Source organism: Periplaneta americana, chromosome 1, assembly GCF_040183065.1.
Source record: "Periplaneta americana isolate PAMFEO1 chromosome 1, P.americana_PAMFEO1_priV1, whole genome shotgun sequence".
NCBI classification, from domain to species: Eukaryota; Metazoa; Arthropoda; class Insecta; order Blattodea; family Blattidae; genus Periplaneta; species Periplaneta americana.
Genome location: NC_091117.1, coordinates 90,704,782 through 90,732,085, shown reverse-complemented (window position 1 = coordinate 90,732,085; position 27,304 = coordinate 90,704,782). Strand labels below are relative to the sequence as shown.

Here is a 27,304-nt window from a genome sequence, read left to right as displayed (position 1 = left end):
GTAGGAAGTATAAGCAACCATCAGATGCATTGAAGCAGGCGGTGATCATATCATAACGAAATGAGTAAACAACTACAACAATGGACAAAGTTATGCAATAATCGATTGTTGGCATTCTTCCTGTCAGTATTTCATCCGTTGCTTACGAGATTATACAAGCTGATGCATAGCGCTTGAAATACAGGTCTGAAGTGGTTCCCTCATAATGCCAATTCTGCCACTCGGAGCGCTGTTCCATCCTAAATATTCATAGCAGAACACCTAAATGATATTGGCATTTGGGACATTTAAAGGACCATTGCTTATTAAATGCTTCGTACAATATTTTATGGATAATAGACGTAATTTCCAAACTTCTACGTCTCAATTATATTACAGTACAATAAAAGGCTGTCATTCTTGATATTAAAAGATATTACATATTATAAACTAAGGTACTACCTTTCTGTTGTTCAATTCATACACCGTACCTTTTCGGAAATAATGAAAGAAACTTAATATATTTCACATGAACACTGTAGTCTACCCTTTTCACGTATTCATTTATTATTATTATTATTATTATTATTATTATTATTATTATTATTATTATTATTATTATTCCAATGAATTAAGGTACTGTATTATCTTCCATTTCCCTGACTTCATAATTTAATCATTTGTAAGTAGGCCTAACTTATCCCTTTCTTTTTTAAAAATATATTGATGTTGAAATGTTATGATTTTTACTAAAGCAAACAGCAGTCACAATACATGATTAGTACAAATGTGCGATTTTTCTTGCACAACTTGCAGCGGTGAAATAAATATCTAATAGGCCTGCTGATTAACCTGTTACTTACAAATGGCTTTTAATGAACCCGCAGGTTCACTGCCGTCCTCACATAAGCCCGCCTCCATCGGTCCCTATCCTGTGCAAGATTAATCCTGTAGTGGGTAGTAATAACAAATGCTATGATATTTTAGCGTGTGTAGTTAGAATTAAATTAATTAGGAAGTTAGACTGCAATATATGTGATTAAAAATGATTTTCGAATTTGACCATTTCCCAAAACATAAACAAATATCTCAGGAATCTCAGAGACAATATTTTTTAGAATTTTCCGCCATAGGCACATGCACATCTGCTCTCCCCGATCCCCATTTCATTTTTAGTAATGTCTGAATCTTGCTCCCCTGAGCTATTTTCTGTCGTCACTCATGACATGTCAATTTAATGAAAACATAAAGTAAAATTTTCGGTACACTATGCAGTGATAATTGTACTTTATCACAACGAATAATTGTAGTAATTATTATTTATTTATTACTCGTAATGTCGTAATAATATTTGATTTGGCTTGGAGGATGAGGGGAGTGCGTTACACTAAACTCAGCATGCTCAACATTAAAATCGCATTGCTGTGTATGTTGTATCCTAAATAATTAACCATTGTCGTGGAATATTTCGCCACTATAAATGATGATGGTAAATCATACTCTTTTCCTCGAATAACGCTACTGATTGCCTTAAGGCAAGACAAGCTAAGAACTATATTATTTTGATTTTGATTATAATAATAATAATAATAATAATAATAATAATAATAATAATAATAATAATAATAATAAAATACTTACTTACTGACTTTTAATGAACCCGGAGGTTCATTGCCGCCCTCACATAAGACCGCCATTGGTCCTTATCCTGAGCAAGATTAATCCATTCTCTATCATCATATCCCACCTCCCTCAAATCCATTTTAATATTATCTTCCCATCTACGTCTCGGCCTCCCTAAAGGTCTTTTTCCCTCCGGCCTCCCAACTAACACTCTATATGCATTTCTGGATTCGCCCATATGTGCTACATGTCCTGCCTATCTCAAATGTCTGGATTTAATGTTCCTAATTATGTCAGGTGAAGAATACAATGCATGCAGTTCTGTGTTGTGTAACTTTCTCCATTCTCCTGTAACTTCATCCCTCTTAGCCCCAAATACTTTCCTAAGCACCTTATTTTCAAACACCCTTAACCTATGTTCCTCTCTCAAAGTAAGAGTCCAAGTTTCACAACCATAAAGAACAATCGGTAATATAACTGTTTTATAAATTCTAACTTTCAGACTTTTTTACAGCAGACTGGATGATAAAAGTTTCTCAACAGAATAATAACAGGCATTTCCCATATTTATTCTGTGTTTAATTTCCTCCCGAGTATCATTTATATTTGTTACTGTTGCTCCAAGATATTTGAACTTCTCTACCTCTTCAAAAGATAAATTTCCATTTCGTACAATATCCTCGTCACGAGACATAATCATATACTTTGTCTTTTCGGGATTTACTTCCAAACCTATCTCTTTACTTGCTTCCAGTAAAATTCTCGTGTTTTCCCTAATTGTTTGTGGATTTTCTCCTAACATATTCATGTCATCTGCATAGACAAGCAGCTGATGTAACCCATTCAATTCCAAACCCTGTCTGTTATCCTGGACTTTCCTAATGGCATACTCTAGAACAAAGTCAAAAAGTATAGAGATAGTGCATCTCCTTGCTTTAGTCCACAGTGAATTGGAAATGCATCTGAGAAAAACTGACCTATACGAACTCTGCTGTACGTTTCACTGAGACACATTTTAATTAATCGAACTAGTTTCTTGGGAATACCAAATTCAATAAGAATATCATATATAACTTCTCTCTTAATAATAATAATAATAATAATAATAATAATAATGTCTGAAAGTAGCAGACACCGGTAGTTCACTTTCAGCAATTATAACAAATTAGAGGGAACGAAATCTGAAGGAAAAACACGGAACTGAAAACAATCAACTTGCCAAAGTAAATGAACCATATGAACAATGTAGTTTGGAAGCAAAATTTTTAATTCAACAAATTCAGATTTTCGGGAAACAAAATTGTAAATTCCATTAATGACGCTGAAAATCTGCATATTGATATTTAACAAGTCATCAATAAATCTCAAATAAGACTATAATATGCTTGGCATATTTATAATTTTCGTACTCGATCAGTAATGCACAATTAATCAAACTATTTTCACGATACACAATGCTTAGTAATGGAACTATTCATCATTTCTTAGCGAGGGGAACCTAGCAGCAGAAATTGTCATGACTCTCAGAGACCTACTCTCGATCGTGCTATGCGCCAGCTTGTATAATCTTGTAAGCAACGATTTCATCAGTCGAATTACACATGTCTTCGTATTCAGCAAAATGACTTACTCAATACAAGAAAGAGTGGAAGTGTATGTGAGAACAGGTTTAATTAAGAAAATTTTCAGGGACAAGTGTTTCAGAAGTTTCCTAGTACCCGGTACTTGTTACATAAGCTGTTAAATCAGCCATTGTTGTATAATCATAAAAGATTTATATTTTTCCCTGGACAAAAAATATATTACAAACTGACTAGAATCACATCTAGTACCGGTAACAAACTATTAAAATTCTTTTCGGAAAGGAGCCACTGTGTAAACATAAAAACGACCTATGTAACGAGTACCGAGTACTAGAAAACTACCCAAGTGTCTGGATAGAGAACAACCGGCAACGAAAGCAATACAAGATTTGGTTAAAAAGTGGCGCACTATGGTATCTATGCAAAATGCAAAAAAGAGAAAGAGTTCTTTCAGTTCACATACCAGAAGTTATTGAGACCGGGTGTATCTGAACATGATTAGACGAGCACAGTTGTGTATTGATGCTGCAGGGAGCCTCTTTCACCATCTATAAAAGGTGAGTCCTTTTCAGCATTTTGCTTCTGTGTTTACTCTATACTTACACGGGCTACTTTTATCTGCACCACTCTGTATAATTTATCCATTGGCGTAACTTAATCGTCTGAGGCACTTGCCTGTCGATCCAGAGTTGCGCTCGGGCGTGGGTTCGATTCTCGCTTGCGCTGATTACCAGATTGGGGCTTTTCCGAGGTTTTCCTCAATCGTAAAGCGAATGTCAGGTAATCTACGGCGAATCCTAGGCCTCATCTCGCTATTATCAATCCCATCGACGATAAATAACCAAGTAGTTGATGAAGTGTCGTTAAATTACCAATTAAAAATTATATAATACAAGTATTTATTCCTCTTATGAAATATATGAAACGAAACTGAACTCATAATAGCAAATAAAACATATTTTTATTACAGTAATAAAGTGCGCAGCATGTAGGGTGTTAGTTGGAAGACCAGAGGGAAAATTACCTTTGGGGAGGCCGAGACGGAGATGGGAGGATAATATTAAAATGGATTTGAGAGCGTGGGTTATGATTGTAGAGATTGGAATCTTACTCAGGATAGGGACCGATGGCGGACTTATGTGAGGGCGGCAATGAACCTCCGGGTTCCTTAAAAGCTAGAAGTAAGTAAATGGAGTGCGCAATGTGCGTTGTATAAAAACATACATTTTTAATCTAGATATTTTCATCTCAATGAATATAGGAAAATATAGCCAAATTTTAAAAAGATTTGCGTTGGCAACTGCGCATTGTCACCAACATAGCGATTTTCACGCTAGGGTTAGTGTATTTCCGTGCTCGTTTAGTGCATAAAATTGATCTTTTAATTTTGTATTGCGAATGTAGAAACATGTGTTTTTTCACGGAGAGGAATACTATTACTATAGCTATTATTATTATTATTATTATTATTATTATTATTATTATTATTATTATTAATTTTCCACAATTTCAAATCAGAAAAAATAGCCCAAAAATAGCCCCGAAAATTTTTGAGTATCCCAAAAAGTCGCAAGTAGCCCTATGGTAAAAATCAATAGCCAATTCAAATTTGAAGTAGCCCAATTGGCTACTTGTAGCCCAATCTGGCAACCCTGCATGAAGAGTTAACAATCTCACAACCTGCTCTTGGTAATTTCAGACGCTTGATGATCCTGACCCGAGCCTCTCGTATTGATAATAGGCAACGAGTTAGAAAGAGAAGACTATAGAGTGGCCATGTTGTCGTGTATAGCCGCGAAACAGCCACCGCGAAACACGGCAGATCTGAGCTAAGCGCCCACCTTTGTAAAAATTCGTCTGCTTACAATGTTGTATAACGGAGGTAAGAGGCCCAAAAAAACGAAGAAAAAACATGCCTGTTGTGTGTGCTGCATATAACTGCAATGTCAAAAGGAAAAAGACAACTGATATATCATATTTCATGTAAATTTTATGAAGTTAAGTCCATAGTTTTGTTAATTAGCAGCATTTTTTTTCATGCATAAATGTGTAACAACTCCCGGCATAAACAAAATAAATGGTTCACTGGTAATGTACTTAAACTAAATACGGATAAAATCAATACAATTCCGTTTCAGACCCAGGGAAAAACAAATAGCAATACAATATTAAAACTGTATTTTGACACCGGCATCCCTTATTTCTGCTCCTTCTGTCCTTACTGCTTATACAAGAAGACGGCCTATTTCGAGGACAAACGATTAATCAAATAAATGGTTCACTAGTAATAAAGTTAAACTAAATACGGATAAAACCGCTACAATTCCGTTTCAAACCTAGTAATAGCAATCAAATATTAAAATTGTATTTCAACACTCGCATCCAAAATAACGCAAAACTCTGGGGTAGGTCGTATTGTTGTTAGTATTTTGACTGGAAGGACATGAAAGAACATAATTGAGCACCCACGTGCAATAATGGGGTAAGTATGAATATATTTCGTAACTACTTACCCCATTATTGTACGTGGGTGCTCAATTATACACTAATAATTATATGTGGTGCCACAGCCCTTGAAAGGCCCAGACAGACCAGCAGGCTGTTGGCCTCACGTTCACATTTCGATAATAATTATACTTTACTGTAACAAAAAAACTGAAAGCGTGTTTTGTCATGTTTCACCCACGTTACAAGCTTGCAGGTAAAGGTTGTTTACTACAGACAGGCCTACTTTCATTCTATATCTTATGGTATAGGAAATAGTTTTGCAACGTGTAGAGACTGTAATTTAATAAAATCGTTCGAATCATACTCGTTCATTTTATAGGCAATCTTGCAGGTCGCATTTAAAAGAACCTAGGAATATTAACATTTTCTTCAGTATATTTGCTAGGACTTCTTGTCATACTAAATGACAATTTTGCTTAGGTTATTCTTTTAAGCATTCCTTCTAGGAATAGCTCAAGTGTTTTAAATTTAGCGTACATAAGTTTAGATTAAATTCCTAGCACGTATTTGACGAAATACTAGGTTTTTCCACTTCAGTTTAACTGATTTATGCAAACGAAATTAAGACAGCTGACGATTCTAATGTCAGTTATCACCACGCCCACTTTGTTTTGGGCGCATAAGTTCATTACCGACGGTCGTTCAATTTTCTTCAAACATGGCGGCGCAATGACCACTCTATATCTTTCTCTTTCTAACTCGTTGATAGGTACTGTTCTTGTAGTGGATTTTCAGGAATCGGGTTGGCTATACTGTGCCTCCCATAGGTTTTGAGTGTGAAACTGTGTTATACATGTGCTCATGCATTTGCTTAGTTTAAGAATGTTGTGACTTATATTTCACTAGGATACGTAGTGCATGTGGTTGGTAAATAACAGCATTGAAGAGAGTATTTGGATTGAAGTTGTTTGTTATAATGGATTCATTAGATGAAATCAAGAATTTCCTTAACCTCGATGCACGACTTGATTTAAAAGCTGTCGCATTGCAATATGTACAAGGTATGTGTTAGGTTTTTCTCGGCTAAACTAGCGCTGAGATAGTTCCCTTCGTACTCCGCTTATGCGCCTTGCATATATGAATCTGGAATAGGTTAGGTTTGGTTGTTTGCCTAACATAAGATACAATCAACCACACCATATACGAGCCTGGCTCTTACGGTAATGGCTAGAAACATTTTTGTTTTTTGTACTCGCTAGCTAGCTAGCCCCCCCCCCCCAATACATTAACTACATCTGCACAAAAAAATCCGTTATAAATTCTATGATTTTCACTTTCGAAATCTCCTAAACTACCTCAGTGCTAGTTTCATTCTGCCACAATAAATAATTATGTATTGGCTGAAGGAGAGGAGGGAAAGTAGCTGCATACAAGGTAGGTATGGTGGGGATAGTGGGATAGAAAGATAACCGTGTTCTGAAATTTATCCACAGAATGTTCGATCACGCTACGCACAAGATACAAAAAAAAAAAAAAAACTTAAATCATTGCCCAAAATTATAGCATACCACTTTAAAGACGCGATGTGATCACTACGAAAGCTATAAGCCCACTCCCGTGGCTGCTCTAAATATCTTCGTTTCTTATATACCCGACTACGATTTTCTGAGACATTTTCACACGAAATCACGTAGCCCAGTGGTACCACCGTTATGTGGGAAAATACTTCTTTCTTTGGTCCAGGGTAAATCTATTTGTGTAGGTCCCTATCTATCTACCAAGGCATATATCTGTGTAAGGCATACTAAAAGAACCTAATCTAATCTGTCACTAATCCTTGACCTTACGAAAACTCGCTTATTTTTCCAGATATAGGAGTGTATATTTGTAAAGTTATAGGCCTACCATCTCTCAGTTTCATTTGATCATGAAATAACGCAACACATCAGACGTCAGTCCCGTGTGTGGTGCAGAGCGTGATTGAAGATTCATTATGTGTTGTAACTGTGAATTTAACAAAATAATATTTTTCAGGATTAACAGGTACAGATGATGGCAGACTGCTTTTATCACAACATCCAGCCATATTAATGTCTTTGATATCACTTACTGGTGACAAGTGTGAAAGTATTGCGAAAGATGCTTGTTTGACAATCGTCAATATTTCTGCTGATGAAGAAGGTGCAAGAGCATTACTTAAGAGTGCAAATTCCATTCCAACACAGGTTAGAATTGCAGTTGATATGTCGTATTTTTGTAATTGTTTCATTTACCAACGATAAAGGACACATTATAATTACCTAATTATCAAAATGACAATAGAAGAAAAAGCACTGATTCAATATGAAAAACTTATCAGATTACCAGGAAACAATTGGCATTCATACAGTCCTCTCTGTAGATTGAAAACTCAAAAAAGTTTCATATCCATTGTTCAAGAATTAAAACAGAAAATCAATATCCCGAATCTAAAAGAAAACTTACAAATTAAACCAAACCCTTTAACTCTATTAAATATAGAATATAATCTAAATTTAACAGAAGAAATACTGAAATCAGAAGTAAACACTGAAATACTGAAACAATTGTCTTTAGAGACAATTAATATCAGGTACCCTCCACAAAACTGGCTTCATTTATACACTGACGGATCCTTGATCTCCAGAGAACAAGGTGCCGGTGCAGGTGTTACGTGCTGTCTCTTCTAACTTTATAGATCACTTGGATATGGAACAACAAGTTTTGATGGTGAAATCATTGCTATAAGTGAATGTCTTAGGAATCTTCTATGCCACATCAATAAATTTAGGAATGCAGTTATATTGTCAGACTCCAAAGCAGCTATTCTATCAATAGTCTCTAAACACACACCTTCATCTCAAACAGCAGAAATAACTAAAATGATCTTTCAATTAATATCACTCAATAAAAGAATTGTATTCCAATGGATACCATCCCATTGTGGAATCCTGGGAAACGAGAATGCGGATGCTTTAGCAAAGAAGGGCAGCACTGCTACTTACAGACCTGTTACTAAATCTACGTATTACTCTGTGAAGAGATTTATTAAATCTACATATTTAGACTTCAACAAACAAAATTTGATAACACAATCCCAAGGGAAAAAATGGAACTCTCTGCATCAAAATCCACAGTTAATTCCCGATTTACCATGAAAATCGTCTGTAGCTGCATTTAGATTGGCAACAGGCCATGATTGTTTGGCTAAAAACCTGCATAGAATTGGAATATATCAGTCCCCTAACTGCCCATTGTGCAACTCAAACCAAGAAATGGATTCGGAACACCTCAAAATCTTTGCTTCAGTGGCTGGTCATGATAATATCTTTGAAAAATATTGGAGTGCAAGAGGTCAAATGACTTTATTGTCAAATGCCTGGCATTAGACAACAACAACATAATTACCTAATTATTTTCTGTTACATGAGTCATTCTAAAATTAAGGACAGATTTGAGCACCTACAATTTTAAAAATGAGTATCATTTTGTTCAAACAAATTATGCATATCAGTTCCCCATATATTTCCATTTACTATTATACTACAGTCTAGTATATACAGTCACGAAGCTTGAGTCGTTGAGGTTACTAGGAACAATAGACTGTGCCCATACTATTTCACATTGTCTGTGATGAGGCGATAGTAGCAATCCTAGTTATTAGCAACTATCTATGGATTCATATTCCCTGCGTATTGAGCTTCGTGACTGTATATACTAGATTGTGATTATACATACTGTCACTACCAAAATTGTCTATTAAAAAGAAAATAAAATTTCAAATTTTTCTCTGCAGAGCATGTTCACAAAAGTTTAAAAAATAAATTTCAAATTGTTGTAGCAAAAATGATCAGCTTTATAATTACTACTTAATTGAGCTTGAAACTTAATTTTCCAAGTGATCAGTTTTATTTTGCCCGTCAGTGTATTTTAACTTTACAGTGGAGTACTTAAGTAACGCGGAAAGAAGTTCTGACATTGAAGAAATTATTGAAGGTTGTGAGAGAAGCAATAAATTTCCAAGGTGGGAGAGAAACACTACGCAAAATGATTCGAAACATGGGATTTAGGTTTAAAAAATGTAGAAATACAGGATGTATTTTGATTGAAAGAAATGATAAATTGTAGTTTTGAGGGGCCAGTTATTTAAGAAAAATTGCGAAATATTGCAGAGAAGGAAAATATATGTGTATTTAGACAAAACATGGATACATCCACATTATACTGTCAAAAAAATGCTGGCAAAGCAATGATGTCTCTGGCATTATGTCTTACAACAGTGCTGGCAAACAACTGATAATTACTCTCGTTGGAGGCAGGTAAGGTTTTATTGATGACGCGCTACTCATTTTCAAGTCGAAAAATAAAACAGATGATTATCACGACGAAATGAACAGCATCTACTTTCAGAAGTGACTCCCAAAGAAACTGATTAGAAATTTACCTCCCAACTGCATTGTGATGGTGGACAATGCAAAATATCACAGTTCAAGAAAATGTCACTGTGTACTGCAAACAAGAAGGCAAAAATTCAACAGTGGCCGCAAATGAATGATATAACTTTTGAGGAAGATATGACAAAAGCAGAATTGTTGGAAATTGTGAAAAGGAATAAACCTGAGCTGACTTATATAGCTGACAGCCTCCTCCACGAATACGGTCATAAGTTTTGCGATTGCCATCGTATCATTGCATGTGGGGTTTGGTAAAACAAAAAGTTGCAAGTAAAAACATAAAATCTAGTTTAAGCGAGATGAAAACTATCACAGAAGATGCTATTTCATCAATAACAAGTGATGTGTGGAAAAAAAGAGTGTGAACATGTACAGAAGCTGAAGTCAGAATATAAAGAAAAGGACAGATTAATAGAAGAGGAAGTGGCTAGATTTATTATCGATTTGAGTGAAGACAACAGCAGCAGCAATAGCAGTAGTAGTAACTCAGATTCTGATTATGTCCGGGATATGCCCTCTGTAATATGTAAATTGTAAATTATTTTCATAAGCATAAATTAGAACTCCTGCACATAATCAGTATGTTATGTTATATAATATGTAAATAAGATCGTAGCATGTAGTAATTTCGTCATAGCCGGTCCCTAGCCTGGATGAGAAAGGAGGGCACATGACTGTGTTCATTCATTCCTACAGTTTTATAATTTTACTAGGACTTCAAACCTAATAAAATAAGAGAATAAGGTGAAGAAGTATTTATGACGAAAACATTTCTCTTTAAAAACGTAATTTCCATTGAACCAATAAATAGCCACTGTAATCATATAATTATCTCCAAATAATCGTAGACGTCAATCAGCGTCATTAGACTTACTTAAAGTAGATTATGAATAAGTAATAATTAACCTCACATTATTAATAAGCAATATTCAAGAGATGTGACACTGTTTGACGGAATTTTGGCAACATCCCTATTTGGCAAGATTCGTGGCCTGCTGTTTGATGTGGTGGGAGGAAAGCGGGTGGAATGGAGTGAGCAGAGGTATTAACTTTTCCAAGAATGACAACAGCGCTGAAGGTGCACAGATCCGATGGTCCGACAATACTATTTTTAAATAATATTTTACATGCCAATTTTTTTCATTTCTCTGCACAGTATACATTCTGTTCGACATTCCTGCAGTGTGTGTGATGTTTTATATATACGTTATTTAGTTCACGCAGGGGAAATGTCTAATTTAAGGAATCCCTAAAATTGTTGTAACATAGCACAAGTTTGTGCATACCGGCAGAAATTTATTTCCAGTTTGACCACTGCGTATGAGTGCAGTATTGTCCAGTCAAGGGAGCATATTCAATTTGCCAATGATAAAGCAAGAGCAAACCGAGTTACTGTCCATTGATCTAATTAGAAGTGAAAGAATGTAAGGCGAGTCAAAACAATCCAAGGAGAGAGTCAAGAAAACTGATAGATAATGTGCAAGTTTTGTGAGTTTATCTATGCCCGTGGGAAGTGTCCAGCTTTTGGCAAGGTTTGAGCATTGTCAGAAGAAAAAGTTTACTGATTTATGATAACAATCTCCCAACAATGCAATATTCGTTTTACATAGAAATCGATAAATAAAATAGGATAGTTGAGAGTTTTGATTAGTTCTTAGCAGTGAGGGAAGTGGGGAAAAAACCAGAGGTGGTATGCTACTCCAAGATTTTTCTCTGGCATACCTCGATTTAAAAAAAGGCATACCCCCTCCTTTACAACATAGACATAAATAATGTATACAATAAATTGTTTCGTGCAGTCAGTAACACGAATCTTTGAAGCTTACGCAACACATTACATTTCTTAATAAAATAATTTCATGTTACTTCAGTTATTTACTAGATCATTTTACAGTGTCCTTTGAGATTTATCATTTAAAATAATGTTAAAGTTTCAAAGTGCCTTACTTAATTATTAATAAAAGGTGCAACAAAAAATGACAGTCACTAAATTGCCAACAATGGTCACCACAAGCTACAGACCACAGCCTTCTATACTTGAAATACTACCATTGTAAGCATTCCAGGAGTTGAGCTTATCAAATACCGCCACATACTGTTTCACTTCCCTCACTGGTTCTTAGCAATCTCCCAACTAATACTAAAGTTGTTTTCTCCCCAGGATGCTGATTCAAACTGTGATATTGTTGCGACAATGATGAAGTATATCATGGATCCTGAGTCATCTCTTGCTGATCCTGCGTGCATGATACTGTCAAATCTTACTCGTCCTTCTGCAAACATAGAAGAAGTAATAGAATTGGTACAGAAATGTGGTTACACTTTGGATCAAGTTGTGTCTGTTTTTACCAAGCAAGGTTTCAACAAAAAGGGAGCCAGTCTTCACTATCTTGGACCTGTATTTTCAAATCTTAGTCAATCTGTAACATTTAGAAGGTGTGTATTGTTGATAGAAATTAAGTGTCTTAATTTATGTCTAATGTCTGTGTTTTCAATTTAACTTATAACTCTCTGTGGACAATGTTCCAGAGATATAATAGTAGCCACAGAACGTCACTGAATATGAAGGTCACAGTTCTTCAGCCAGAAAATAGTGATCTGTTGCCACATGCTGTGATGTGCTGTGAGCTATTTCTCCCTCTTTGATTAGTCTGTCACTCCACTTGGAGGTGGGTTTTGTGTTTAACGTATGCCAAAAAAACAACACAATTTATTTATCTCACTGATATCACTAGACTCGGATAATTATTATATGATACACATTACTACATACAGTGTATTACAGTATATTACATAAAAAAAAATGTATTTTCTTGACACAAGTATTAGTATGTCGTGTAGGCTATTTTGAAAGCTCAGTTCATTGGAGCCTTATTCTGCTGAAATGAGTTTACTTAAACTGAAACATTCTTAGAAATGAAAAACTCTGTTATTCTCATCATTGTCTTCAATTTTAGAATAGCTGAATAAGCATTAAACTGAATTGCTCTTAAGAATTTTATGAAGAGAGAACTGTTACAGATGAAATAGAGGATTCATTCTTTTTGCAGATCCGAAAATACCAGTATATCCTTATAGCTTACACCTAAAAATATAAATGCATAATTTTATCTTCATGCCGCACCGTGACATCATGGTCTAAGGCATCCTACCTAGGACTTGCATTGTGGAATGTGCTCTGGATTGAGTCCTCATGGGGGAAGAAATTTTCTCATGAAATTTTGGCCAGTGTATGGGACCGGTACCCACCCAGCATCGTGATGTACTTGTGGAGCTACGACAGATAGCGAAATTCGGTTATGCAAGTCAGCTGTAATGGCTGATCACCATGCTAACCAGCTGATACCTCCATCTGGTTGGATGCTTGTACTGTTATTGCAAGTTATCTTGAAACTTCTGAGCGGGGACAGAGGGGCAGAGGGAAGGAAGCACGTAAAGCGGATGGAGCCAACTGAGTTGTTTGCGCATGCTCCGCAGCATAATCTCTTGTCAAGAAACATAGTACCGTACTATTTCCTTCACTGCGTACCAGTAGTGTTACCATGGAGCAGCAACCACAGGGTAGTAATTATGGTGAAATCACACCACCGCGGAGAAAAAGTAACGCTGTTATCCATAGCCGAGAAAGAGAAATTATTGCAAATATAATAAAATCAAGCGTTGCGAGGAGAAAAAATTAAACAAATATTTGCTGGAACCTCTTGCTAAGGAATATGAGAGAGCGGCTATATACTCTGGCAAAAGTATTAGTTCCGTGAAGAGAATTAAAAATAATATTGAATTACAACCGAATGAACCTCACACTACTCCAGGAAAGAATAGGTATGTAATGTTTAGAAATTATTGCTATAATAGTTATGTACAATAGTGTCTGTATTGAGAGCGACATAATGAATTACTGTTGCAAGTTATTATTTTCTTATAGTTCTACTAAACATATTATTTCATTCCATAATTAGACTTGTGTAAAGTTGAAGTGGACGACTTCGATCAACATGTTATTCGGGATACAATCGAAGAATTCTATCGTGTTCAGAAAGTAGTACCTACGATTAAGAAGGTAATTCCGAATGGATGATGCCATTGACGAAATAATTAATTTTGGAACAAGCGATGATGGCAGCAATGATGGGGATATGGATTGTGTATAATTGTAAATTAATGTAAATTCAAATAATAAGCCTGTATGTACTTATTAGCTGAAGGTGTAAGTCATGCAGGCCTATATAATGTATAGAAGTAGCTGTAGTAACTCCTCCATTGCCGGTCCCCAACCCGGATGAGAGAGGAGTGTACACACGATTATATTTAAATAACAGGTTAATTAAAGCTTGCTACGAAACTATGTTCTCCTCTCAAAACCGGAGTATCGAGAGAAGATGATGTCTGTATTGAACCAAGTTCTTTTACAGTAGAGATCCATAAGGTAAAAGAACCAACGTTTTTTTAAAAGAGTCACGTTACCCGAGGGAGGGGCATCCTTGCCGTGCCGTTAGGTTGATGAGTACATGCCGTACCGAGCAGTTCCAAAGACAGACTTATGGGATGTAAGGTTCAAGATAACTTGCAATGACAGTACACCTCTGCATCAGCATGTGGATGTGAGGCCAGCAGCCAACTGGTTGGTCTGGGCTCTAAAAGGAGCTGTCGAACCCCGGATTATTATTATTATTATTATCATCATCATCATCATCATCATTATCATCATCTTCTTCTTCTTCTTCTTCTTCTTCTTCAGTTACGTCTGAAATTCGTTAGGCTTTGTACATTAAACAATATTTTTACAACCTTGGCATAGTCATTATGGCAAATTCTAAACACATACCACGACTATTTTACATTATTTTTAAGTAAATACATAAGTGTGCATAATGTTTTAGCTACATGTTGCTCACATCACAGTCATTGTCACTTTCAGTGTGACTCTCATCATCAAATTCTGTCAAGGATTAGGTCTTCTGGCCTGTTTCACATCAGGTGAGCTGGTCTTTCCATCGCTTTTTCAGCTTTCCAAGGTCTCTCTTCCCGTTAGGTCTGTAAGTCTCCTGAGGATTACAAGTGTGTGTAATTTCTCAGAATGGAGTACCAATCCATCGCTGAGTAAGTTCAGTGGTGGGCTGCCATCTTAAGGCCTCTGAACTTGGCTGCTTTTCTGTCGGGTTGCTCCCATAGCCAGGTGGGTCCGGTTTTAGAGCACCAGACTCTCGCTTTCATCCTTTCCCGTTAGCTATAATCAGAGGTTACATTGCCCAGAGGTCACGACGTGGATGTGGAAATAGGGTTTGCTGGTAGTGCTGTCTGCTATTATGACAGTGGGCTTTACACTACATTTACGAAGTACACCAATCTCGCATCGGTGACTCCATCATGACCTTTCCCAGCCTTTGACCTCCACTTTGTAATTCTCTTCTCTTAAATTAATCATTATCCTCTCCAGGTTTTGATCACAAAATCCTCTATCTGCAGTTGTTCTGCATGCCGAACTCAGGTCTCTCAGGTTTATATTTTTTTATGTTAATAATAAATATAGTAATAATTGATTGACTTGCATAAAATTGACTAAATCACGATGACTATGATGATGATAATAACAATAATGGTGATGGTGATGGTGCTAATGGTAATACTAATGATAATATTTAGGGCTAGAATTTTTATGCCCTGAAAATGAACAAAATATGCATTTATGACCTTAAATTCGAGAAATATGCTCTATAATATAAAAAATATGCCATAACAAATTTAAATATTTTTTTATACTTTATAACTATACCTGGAATGATAACCAGAAGAGAAAAAAGTGAAATTTAAGGAATTTCAGGGCATATAAATTGTATTCAGAACAGAAAATGCTAACTTATTTTCATAAATTTTAATTGTATCTATATTATAAGACCTGAGTTGCAATGTACAATACCTTTTGCAAATATTCAAATGAAAATAATTGTCTATTGTCAGCTAACAAAATTTTGTACATAGAAACACTTTTTATACTTCTACTGCTAAAATGGGAGCAAATTTGAAATGAACAATATCACTTGACTCTAATTCTCTCACTATCTCTCACACACTCTCTACACCCTACTCTTTCCAAAATTTGACAAACAAAGTGATTTTCCCTACTTCCACATCCAGTTGTTCAAATGAGATGCCTAGCTATCCCTTTCTCTACTTGTGTGAAAACAATAGACAAATATTTGTCTTAACTCATGACCATTTAGGGTCATGTCCATTTTGCACATTCCACTGAATAGGGGGGGGGGGGGAATATTAAAATTTTACCAGAGGAAAATGAAAGAACATAATTCTAAGAAATTCAGAGAACAACGGAAATCAATATTGGCTATAGACAAGCGTATAAAAAGCTTCAAAAGGTAAACATATGCTGAATATGACCAATAAATTATTAAAATATGTTCTATCAGGATAAAATTGCCAAATACGCACTAATGTGCTCTAACAAAATAGGCCTACCTTAATTTAATTACTTTTTTCATTAAATGGATTTCTGTGTACTGTAGCAACTCATTGACTTTATAAAAAAGAAAATAAGCTAAATCATGAAATTCCTAGCCCTAGTAATGTTAATGGTAATGGTAATGTTAGATTAAGTAAAATTACTAAATTTAAACGAAATATTTCTTAACACTGTGCTGAGTTAAAAGATGTTAACTTTTAACTTAACTTTTCGCTATGTAATATTCAACTGCACCTTTCATAGTACAAGTATCTTAACAACTGATTTCCTTATCAGATGAGACATGACGCCTACAATATTCAACTGCGTTTGTTATTTTAAGTTGTGTAAGCTATGTCATCTCTTCGTCGAATCCGAGTTGTCGGCATTTAACTCAATGTGTACAGTGTGAGCAGGATATTCATGAACCATTAGGATTAGAAGTGTGAAACTTGCACTGGCATGAACAGAAAAACAAACTCTGTTTGTTAGATGTATGCTCGGGTTTCTATTTCAAATATTTTCTATGCGCAAAAGAGAGGAAAGAAATAAGCCTTCCATATTAGGACCTATATATCTGTACTTGGTAACACTGTGAGGTGGAGCTTCGCTATGATTGGATAATGCTTCATGCTCTGACTTCTTTTCAGTGACATTGATATTTTCCATAAGAAAAATTAAATGACATATTTTCTCATTTATGTTCCATCTATTTTGCAGACGAAATAAATTTTCTATAATCGAAAAAATTAAGATATCTGACTTCACTTAGCCTATTAATGCTGCAAGTCTGGAGTTATTTCAATATCCAGTATACTCCTACGTCAGCATTTTTAAATGCCCCGCTACAAAACATTTTCATGAGGTAGCAGGTATAGACAATGCTTTGAGATAGGGACAGCTATTTTTTTTACCATGAATATTTGATGAAATGGTGTTTCAGTAGATTTTCTCGAAAAAAAAATTGCAAATTTGATTATGCACTTGGGGTGCAGGAGTGCTAATACTATCACTGGGTTCTTTGCAATGTAAATGCCTGGCATGCTAGAACTACAACCTGATTTAAAATGTTAATTGTATAATTAAGTAGATTGTATATGTAATTAACACTGCATAAATTCTCGTGATACAATTCTTCATACAGAGTGTTCATTAAGTATGGAATATTAACTTCTTAAATTTTAATTTTACGAAAAAAAGTTAACATTTTCAAGTATGCAGCATAAAAATGTTTTTCATTTTCATTTACAGGTATTTAATGGATCGTGATAGATGTGTTATTCAGAGACTTCTGCCCTTTACAGAGTATGAAGCATCACATGTTCGACGAGGAGGTGTAGTGGGAACACTACGAAATTGCTGCTTTGACACAGGTAACTGCAACAAGATTTTACATTTACAGGCAATTGTGACAAGATGTTGCTTAAAAATTAAGTTCTATATGATCTATAATTGTCCCGCGCCGTGGCGTTGTGGTCTAAGGCATCCTTCCTAGGACTCGCGTTACGAAATGCGCGCTGGTTCGAGTCCTCATGGGGGAAGAAATTTTCTCATGAAATTTCGGCCAGTGTATGGGACCGATGCCCACCCAGCATCGTGATGCACTTGGGGAGCTGCGATAGGTAGCGAAATCCAGTTCAGCTATAATGGCTGGTGGGATCATCGTGCTAACCACACGATACTGCCATTCTGGTTGGATGATCGTCCACCTCTGCTTCGGCATGTGGGCGTGAGGCAGCAGCTGGCTGGTCGGTCTAGGCCCTTCATGGGCTGTAGCGCCACGGATTATTATATTATTATTATTATGACCTATAATTATACGAACTAATTGGGACCAGGTATAGTTTGCATATCCAATTGATTGGATAACGGAACATAAAAATGGCACAGTACATAAAATATGTATAAAGTTTCTGTACGATAATGTACCGTTAAAATACTGTGCTGCACATACAAAATACGTACTATACATAATAATGATAGCAATGACATAGTACAGTACGTACCTTATTGCTTGAATAAATCGCTGATTTTTTGTTGCTGAAGTGAAGATCTTCGTTTTATTGCGGTGAAACTGGCAAAATATTCTGTGCCATTGAGGATAATTTTACAGGAGGACAAAAAATGTTGTACAGCTTGAACAAAAAGATCTAAAATTAATTCCTTTGAGCCAAACTATCTTCATTGCTTGTAGTAAGCATATCCATGGACATTTACAACACAGATTCAATATATCGGGTGAAAAAATTAAGCAAATATCAAAACGTTCTCTGTACATTTTTGATTGCACAATATGTGAAGCATTGTAATATTTGTTGTAAAAGATTGAAAAACTATGAAATATGTTACAAGCATTCTTAGAATTGCTCATGATAATGGGAATGATTCACACAATGTGAAACTAACGCAACATTGTGATATTATTTATACAAGGTTGGAAAACTATGATATTAAGTAAGACAAACATTCTTAAAGTATTAGATACCACAATGATATACAAAAATAGTACAAAAGTATCAAAATAATGTATTCCCATGGTAATGAGACTATTATAATGCGAAGTAACACTTAACACTCCAAAGAGCTGGCAATAGAAAAAATATAAATTTGTTACACACATAAGGAACTTATTAACGACCAGTTTCTCAGACAATTTCACCTCAAACATCAGCATTTACGCTAGCAATATGTTTTTGGTCTTTGATAAGATCGAAGTAGAAGGCTTTGTTTTCTGGCTTAACAAAAGGTATCATTGATTCAACTTCTTTTATTTTCAGTGCAGACCATGTTTTGCTGGTCTGCTCAGAAAATGTTACATTGACTCTTTTAAAGAACTCCATGTTGACACTATCCTTGAAAATGTTAACAAAGCTTGAGGATGCCCTTTCTGAGTATGCAGTTTCAATTTCAACTCTTCGCAGGTCCTCTCTACTCGATGATAACATCTTGAGTGATTCCCAGGTGCTTTGTGTTAAATGTAGACTTTGCAGTACACATCCAATCAAAAAATCTTCCTGTGGTTGATCATAAATGCCTTCTTCAAGCAGGTGCTGACAATTTGTTCTATTCAAATCCCTTGGGATCTCTGGTTGAAGCTTTTTCTTTGGGATATGTTGGTTAGATTTGAGTTTCTTATAAGGCTGTCCCGGATTGCGATTCCAGTGATGCTTTTAACAATTCTTCTTTCTGCCTTTTCTTCCTTAAAATCTCTCCAGGAATACCTACTGTCCATTTCACTAGAAATTATACTAAACAATATAAGGCACTACTAAAGGAAACACATAAACATAATGTGACAGTGAAAAACACGAAAAATTCTGTCAACAGGTTAGCCAAGTTAGCGGGAAGATAAAGAAGAAACTGTTTGATGTTCTAGTTAATCTTTATAACACTTACAGCAGTAGCACTGCAATGTCGCTTTGTTTGCAACAGTATCATGGCACATAGAACGTGAATCACGAGAAAAATAATTTAGAAAAAAAAAATGGCACTTAGAAAGTTTTGTCATTTGCACCCTTCAATTTATCTGTAACAAAATGTCCTAAGTTTTCTTTGAGGCAGTTACATTTTGTGATTTAATTTGGTATAAAATGTAGCCTGTATATTTCTAGATTTATTTTGCATACTCTTTCTTTATCTTTGTACAGCATTGTAATTTTGTTGTTAACACATTATGTGCATGCTGTTATTAGTACTTACTTTATAAATATTGGCCATGACTGGCAAAATATCTGCATAGGATTGGCATTCCATAGTCATCAAATTGTGTACTTTGTTGTAAGATGTATACAGGGTGGAAGTGAAATAACCTAGCAGATTGAAAGGGATGATAGGGTACACGTAAATGAATAGAAACTCTGTACAGTGGGACATCGATTATCCAAACTAATTGGGACCAGATATAGTTCGGATATGCAATTGTTTGGATAACGGAACATAAAAATGGCAAAGTACATAAATTATGTATAAAGTTTCTTTATGGTAATGTACCGTTAAAATACTGTACTGCACATACAAAATATTTACTATACATAATAATGATAACAATGACACAATACAGTACGTACCTTATTGCTGGAATAAGTCGCTGATTTTTTGTTGCTGAAAAACACAATCCAATCACTTTAGCACAGAACACAAGACAACCCACCACTTGAACAAACTTCTTCAAACTGAAAATGAAACTGTTTGTGTTTATTAATTAACATAAGACTATGTCTCGTTAGATTCCTTGCACTAAAAGGCAGTGAAAAGAGTTGGGTTATTTCTGCAAACAATAAGCATTTCGAGTGAGAGAGTTCTTAAGAATTTACGGTTGGTAATTTGTCAAAGCTCACTGAAGCGAGATGATTGACATAAACAATGTGCACAAGAATTTTCCGAGAAAAGCCTTATAATACAGTGTATAGTATAGAATCTCGTTGATATCTCATCACTGTTAATCATGTCAGCTGGGATCTTTCTCAATATGATACAGAGGAAAATAAATACATACTGTAGCGTGTGTTTGGTAAGTTACTTAATTAAAAAAAAATTAATCAAAGAAAATATGAGTTCGGATGATTGACGTTCGAATTATCGACGTCCCATTGTATTACATATTGTCATAAATGCACGGTTAATTAGAAAATTAAGTTCGAAGTTTCAGCAGTCCGGCAACATCATCACTCTACTTGTAACACAGATGTAAGATGTCAACAAACTCGGTGAGTCTCCATATGTAAGCTCTTTGGCCAAGACATTGTCAGTCGCATGCTTCATGCAATGGCTTGAATTTAGGAGTTTTTTAAAATTAAATTTACACGAAAACCATGCACGCTATTGAAATATGCCAGAGGGATAAATTATTCTTTATTAGATTTTCTATGAACATGGACAAAAATCACGAACCTACTCACAATAGTTAACGAATAAGAGAGTGTTAAACATTTGGGAAAAAGGATTTTTTTTTTCTGAAAAAACTATGAACTTTACTCCAATATCATATCATAGATTTTTGTTACATAACACGAGCTATTCGCTCTGGAAATCTGCAAGACTATTTCACTTCCACTCTGTATATGGACAAAGACCTCCTAGCTATCTGCAAGACCCTTCCAGCAGATCAACACATCATTGCAAAGTACTGGACTGCAAAATGGCAAATGGCTTAATTGTTAACTAGCTGAGCACTGGAAAACAACAACTTTATAAATATAAATGGATATGAGAGAGCTGAATGTTGGGGGGGGGGGGGACCATCGAAAATTTGTCATCAAATAAATAAGTTCTCTTTTGCATCGGTGAAGAGGATCATAAAAAAAGGATAGTTGCCCATGATTACAATCTTAAATTAATCAATGAAAATGATAATTCCAATTGGAGGAAAATTCTGTAAGATTTTAAATTTATATCGGTATCTTAAATTAATCAATGAAAATGGTAATTCCAATTGGAGGAAAATTCTGTAAGATTTTAAATTGATATCGGTATCTGGGGTGAGTGGATGGATGGATGGATGCATGCTGATGTTTATGATATTTTGTTTTTCTCAGATAACCATGATTGGTTACTTGGACCTGAAGTGGATATTTTACCTCGTTTGTTACTTCCCTTGGCTGGTCCAGAAGAATTCTCAGATGAAGAGATGGATAAATTACCTCCAGAATTACAATACTTGTCAGAAGATAAATGCAGGGAAACAGATCCTGATATAAGAAAAATGCTTTTGGAGGCTTTAATTCAGGTGAAAGGAATACTAAAATAAATATTAAATTATACATAAGGGTGTGATTTTTTGGTATTAACGACATATGCAAAATGTGTTAGAAACTTAATTTTATTTATGTTAATGTAAATCCAAAATTAAGTGATATATGTCCACGAATTTTCGCGAAATTGATAGAAATCCGCGAAATTACTTCATAATCACGATATTTTCGACAAAAAAACATGTTCATGGAGAATTCGCATGATAAATGACTCCCTCTTAAAAAAAAGGAACATGAAAATTTTCGTCGATATAAAATATACATGAACATTTCTACATATTTGATCATTCAGCATTACATGTGGTGACATCTGGCAATAATGTATGTATAGTTTTAGAGACTACTACTGGGAGCAGTGCAAGCAGACAATGGTCATTTCTGTTTCTCGCTACAACTGCGTTTGTGTGATCAAGAAGGCATCACCCCCCTCAGAGTCGAAATTGAATTATGAATTTAATTAATGGTGCAAATAATTTTCTGTTTGTTTCAAAAGGATTGTTTCAATAATAATTTTAAAAAAATGTTGTTTTATTATTAAGTTTCTTTAGGGCGTGTAATATGCATGAAATTATTTATTTTTTTTTTTACGAAATAATTACTAAAATTAAACCATTTTAATCACCGAAATCAGAGTAAAATAATCATCATAAAATCATACCCCTAGTTGTACATAGTTTTTTCAATTTGTTCGGGTTGATTTGACTGAATGATAAATGGTAATTAACATTTAAACATGCAGATAATTGAAGAGTTAGAAATGTTTGTAGCAAATATGCATATTAAGTTATTACTAGTTGTCTACAATGAAAATGTCCAAAATTGATTGTCTTGTCAAGAAGCAGGCAATAGAGATAAGAGATTTGTATTGAAACATGTTTGTCTTACAACACATCAAGTTTTAATAAGAAAGTCACTTTATTTCTGTGTGTGCTCATTTAGTGCTGGTAACAAGCTTGACTGCATCAACACTTGACTACCATTGTGTTCTGACAAGTTCATGTTTCACGTCTCTGGAGGAAACAGGCATAATTTTCTAAATTTTGGATAACAGAACCAACATTGCATCATGAAAAATGTGTGAAACAACCTGAAAGTTAATGGTATGGCCTCATTTCCAACATGATCATTAGTCTGTTTGGCTGTGCAGAGAATAGAGTTACGTGTACTCGTAGCTTAGTTCCAGACATGCTGCAGCTCTGGACCTTCTTGCAGGCAGATTTCTTTTTTCAGGAAAATAGTGTTATATTCTGTTGGTCACAAGACTTGCAGTAACTTTTATTGTAACATTTCCAAGTTATTGAATGGGATAAAATCAATTGATCATCCTCCATGTTTTCCTAATATGACATCATTGGATTTCTTTGATGGGGGCTTCATGAAAAACAGTATTTATGCCAGAACATTCAAGACCAAAGTGTCCATATTCAGGAAGGTGTTGATATGTTAAGCTGATAACTTTGGAAATATCATAGCAGATCTGGATAGAAATCAAACACAAACTAGGTATCCTATATGCCACCAAACAAGAATAGTGCAATTTTATTGATTACTTTTATTAAAACTTGATGTATTATTGAAATGATGAGTGTTAATGAAGTTGCTATATCTTGCTTACTTTCTGAGAACACGATAAAATTGGGATATTTCATTGTAGACACTATGTGCTCAAATTCAAAGACAGTTCTGGTTTGTTTGTCTAGCTATGTGCTAAGCAGACCTCCAGGGAACTGATGCGTGACAGAAACGCATATTTGATTCTGCGAGAGTTCCATAAATGGGAAAAGGATCGAACAGTGCTGCTTGCTTGCGAAAATGTGGTAGATATTCTTATAAGGTATGTTTAAAAGACTAGTTTTATTTGTGAAATCCTGTGCTGACATGTAGCCCACTCGTGTCGAATAGCACCAAGTGAACCACCAGGCTTAACATTCCCATCTGATGGACAAATCACTATCAACAGTGACATATGCTTTCCCTTCATATGCACTGCGGAAAGATTTGGGATTTAATCCAAGCATATTGGTGCACAATTTAATGATTAGAAGTTTTGTGCCGCCACCTCTCCTAGTCATGAGGTAGAAATTTTACTTGCTACCACAGAGCTAACTTGGACTAGTTTTATTTGTGTGCATATTGAGGAAGTATCGTGATACCATATATTTATTTTTTAAAATGCAAAGAAAAATTCAGATATACAGCATTTTATGTATTGATGTTATGTTATGTTTTATTTAACGACGCTCGCAACTGCAGAGGTTATATCAGCGTCGCCGGATGTGCCGGAATTTTGTCCCTCAGGAGTTCTTTTACATGCCAGTAAATCTACTGACATGAGCCTGTCGCATTTAAGCACACTTAAATGACATCGACCTGGCCCGGGATCGAACCCGCAACCTTGGGCATAGAAGGCCAGCGCTATACCAACTTGCCAACCAGGTCGACTTTTATGTATTGAAAAATACTAGTTTGCGGCATTTTGTATGTCTATCTGTTCATCTGTCAGTTCATCTGTCTGTGTGCAGCTTTTTTTCTTAAACTACAGGACATCTTTTACCCATACTGATATCTACGTATCAGTTCTTCCAAATAATATGCACTAATTTTTACTTAAAAAAACATAATTAAAAAAATATAATCTTATTTATTAAAAAGAAAGAATATGATTTTCTTGAAATGATCGCGAAAATACTTTTTTTCCCTGAGATACAAATGCTGAATGAGGCCATTTGATCTCATTTCATTCATAGTTTTCTTTCTCTGCAAACCCAGCATTCTCCAATCTTTCCTATTTTCTGCCTACCTCTTTGTCTCTGCATTTGATCCATAAATCTTAATGTCATCTTATCATTTGATATCTACTTGTCCACACCTGTGGAGTAACGGTCAGCCTTTCTGACCGCGAAACAAGGTGGCCCGGGTTCGATTCCCGGTCGGGGCAAGTTACCTGGTTGAGGTTTCTTCTGGGGTTTTCCCTCAACCCAATATGAGCAAATGCTGGGTAACTTTCGGTGCTGGACCCCGGACTCATTTCATCGACATCATCTTCATCACATTCAGACGCTAAATAACCTTAGATGTTGATAAAGCGTCGTAAAATAACCTACTAAAATAAAAATAAAAATAAAATATCTACTTCTATCCAATATTATTCTTCTCCTGTTCACCATTCCTTGCATTGTGTCCTTCAGCAGACAGTTTCTCCTCAGTAAGTGACCCAACCAATTTCTTTTTCTCTTCCTGATCAGTTTCAGTGTCATTCTTTCTTCCCCCACTCTTCCCAGCACAACTTCATTTATTATTCTCTCTGTTCATTTCACATGCTCCATTCTTCTCCATATCCACATTTCAAATGCTTCTATTCGCTTCTCTTCACTTTGCCATAATATCCATGTTTCTGGCCCTTACAGTGCCACACTTCACACAAAGCACTTAACTAGTTTCTTCCTTAGTTCTTTTTCCAGAGATCCGCAGAAGACTGTTTGATCTGTGCCCTCAAAAATATTTGGTTTGAAGTGTTGTTGACTGTAAAATAATGCTATAATTTATTTTATTTTAATTTTTTTTTTCGAATAAAAGCTTTAGGCCTTGCAAAAATATATCTCATTTGCAACAAAGTAACAAAAAGTTAGTAGTCATTTAGGAACAAATGTATTAGTGTGTAAAATTATGTAAAATTACTCGACAGAAATTATATTTACTTCTTTAGCATTTGTTAAAGTTAAATAAATAAAAGAAGAGATGGGGCTGCATTCTGTTAACTGAATGGCTAGAGCAGTTTCCAGTAATGGGGACCTGGATTTAGATGTCTATGCATTCAGTGTTGAGACTGGTTTGCTCAGTGTACTCTTGTGTTCAGTGTCATCATTCCACCAATTCTTAATTATTTGTCATCATCTCTGAAAGCAGGTAGAAAGACAAAATCATACTGCCATAGAGATGTGCTCACTGATCTGATGATTGATAACCAGTGGTGAAGCTAAGGTGTAAATACTGGGTAGGCTGAAAAAAATCCGTTTTCCTTACTGGTATATCTTTGTATAGAGCAGATGTTTCTCGGATTTTCTATCAAATTTTTTTGTGACACAGATAATCCACAAGAAAATTATCATTCATTTTCACCTCCCAACAGAACACAAGGATATTTCTTATATCATGACAATTGAAAATTTCAGTTTTGTCTTCCTCCATCCACTATTTTAATATGTGAATGTAGTGTTAATCTCCTATCTTTGTAAGCACACTGTGTTTCATACATGCAATTTGAAAATGGTTTCTCTTTTAATTCTACAAATAATGACCTCAGTGTTCTCTCAGTAACAGTGTATGTATTATGTAACACACACACACACTCATGTACTTTCGATTAAATTAACACTCAACAACTTAGCACATTCACACAACACCAATATAGTGCAATGTATTATTGTGAAGCTGAGGCTAGGCTCGTTTTGTACCAAGATATAGCAGATCGATACTCTCTCCCTGGTACCCCCCTCAAGCTTGCGAGTCAAGGTTGTAGCCATGTCTTTAGAGGCTTCTGCCACAAGCCTCGCACTGAACTCTTCATCCTGGAATGACTGCCAACATTGAATTTAATATATGGTAGGATCAGAGTGAAACCAAGTGTTACGATATATCGTTATTACAAACTTAAAGGCCTACTGTTACTAGGTATAATGACTCAAATATTTTGAATAGATTAAGTCTCAAAAGCCTCTTAAGGGCTTCACCACTGTTGATAACAGACGCAACAATTGCTTATCCATGATGGATATTTTAAGGTTTGTTGATTAAAAGTAAGGATGAATCACAACAACAATATGTAGACCAAAAAGCAGTATGGCTTAAAATTTAGCTGTGTTACTGTTTTTTTAACAGATAAATGTAAAGCATAATATGTGAATGTAAAATTACAGTATGTTTCTCTCTTTGTCAAAAATTGTATTTCTGCCTGTAGTGAGATGGTATTGCACCTCAGTTCTTATTGATGTG

General features: G+C 35.3%; 1 protein-coding gene across 4 annotated transcripts in view; it reads left to right on the top strand.

Annotated features, from left to right (window-relative positions):
* The first annotated feature begins 6,436 nt into the window (after positions 1–6,436).
* LOC138698133 (protein HGH1 homolog) overlaps positions 6,437–27,304 on the top strand; it is a 108,640-nt gene continuing 87,772 nt past the window's right edge. For all 4 annotated transcript variants that reach the window (XM_069823873.1, XM_069823872.1, XM_069823888.1 and 1 more), the window contains exons 1-6: positions 6,437–6,694; positions 7,668–7,858; positions 12,267–12,541; positions 17,814–17,935; positions 22,097–22,287; positions 24,013–24,146. In XM_069823873.1, the coding sequence (XP_069679974.1) occupies positions 6,610–6,694; positions 7,668–7,858; positions 12,267–12,541; positions 17,814–17,935; positions 22,097–22,287; positions 24,013–24,146 (998 nt within the window). In that variant the 5' untranslated portion in view covers positions 6,437–6,609. The remainder of the gene's footprint in view (positions 6,695–7,667; positions 7,859–12,266; positions 12,542–17,813; positions 17,936–22,096; positions 22,288–24,012; positions 24,147–27,304) is intronic.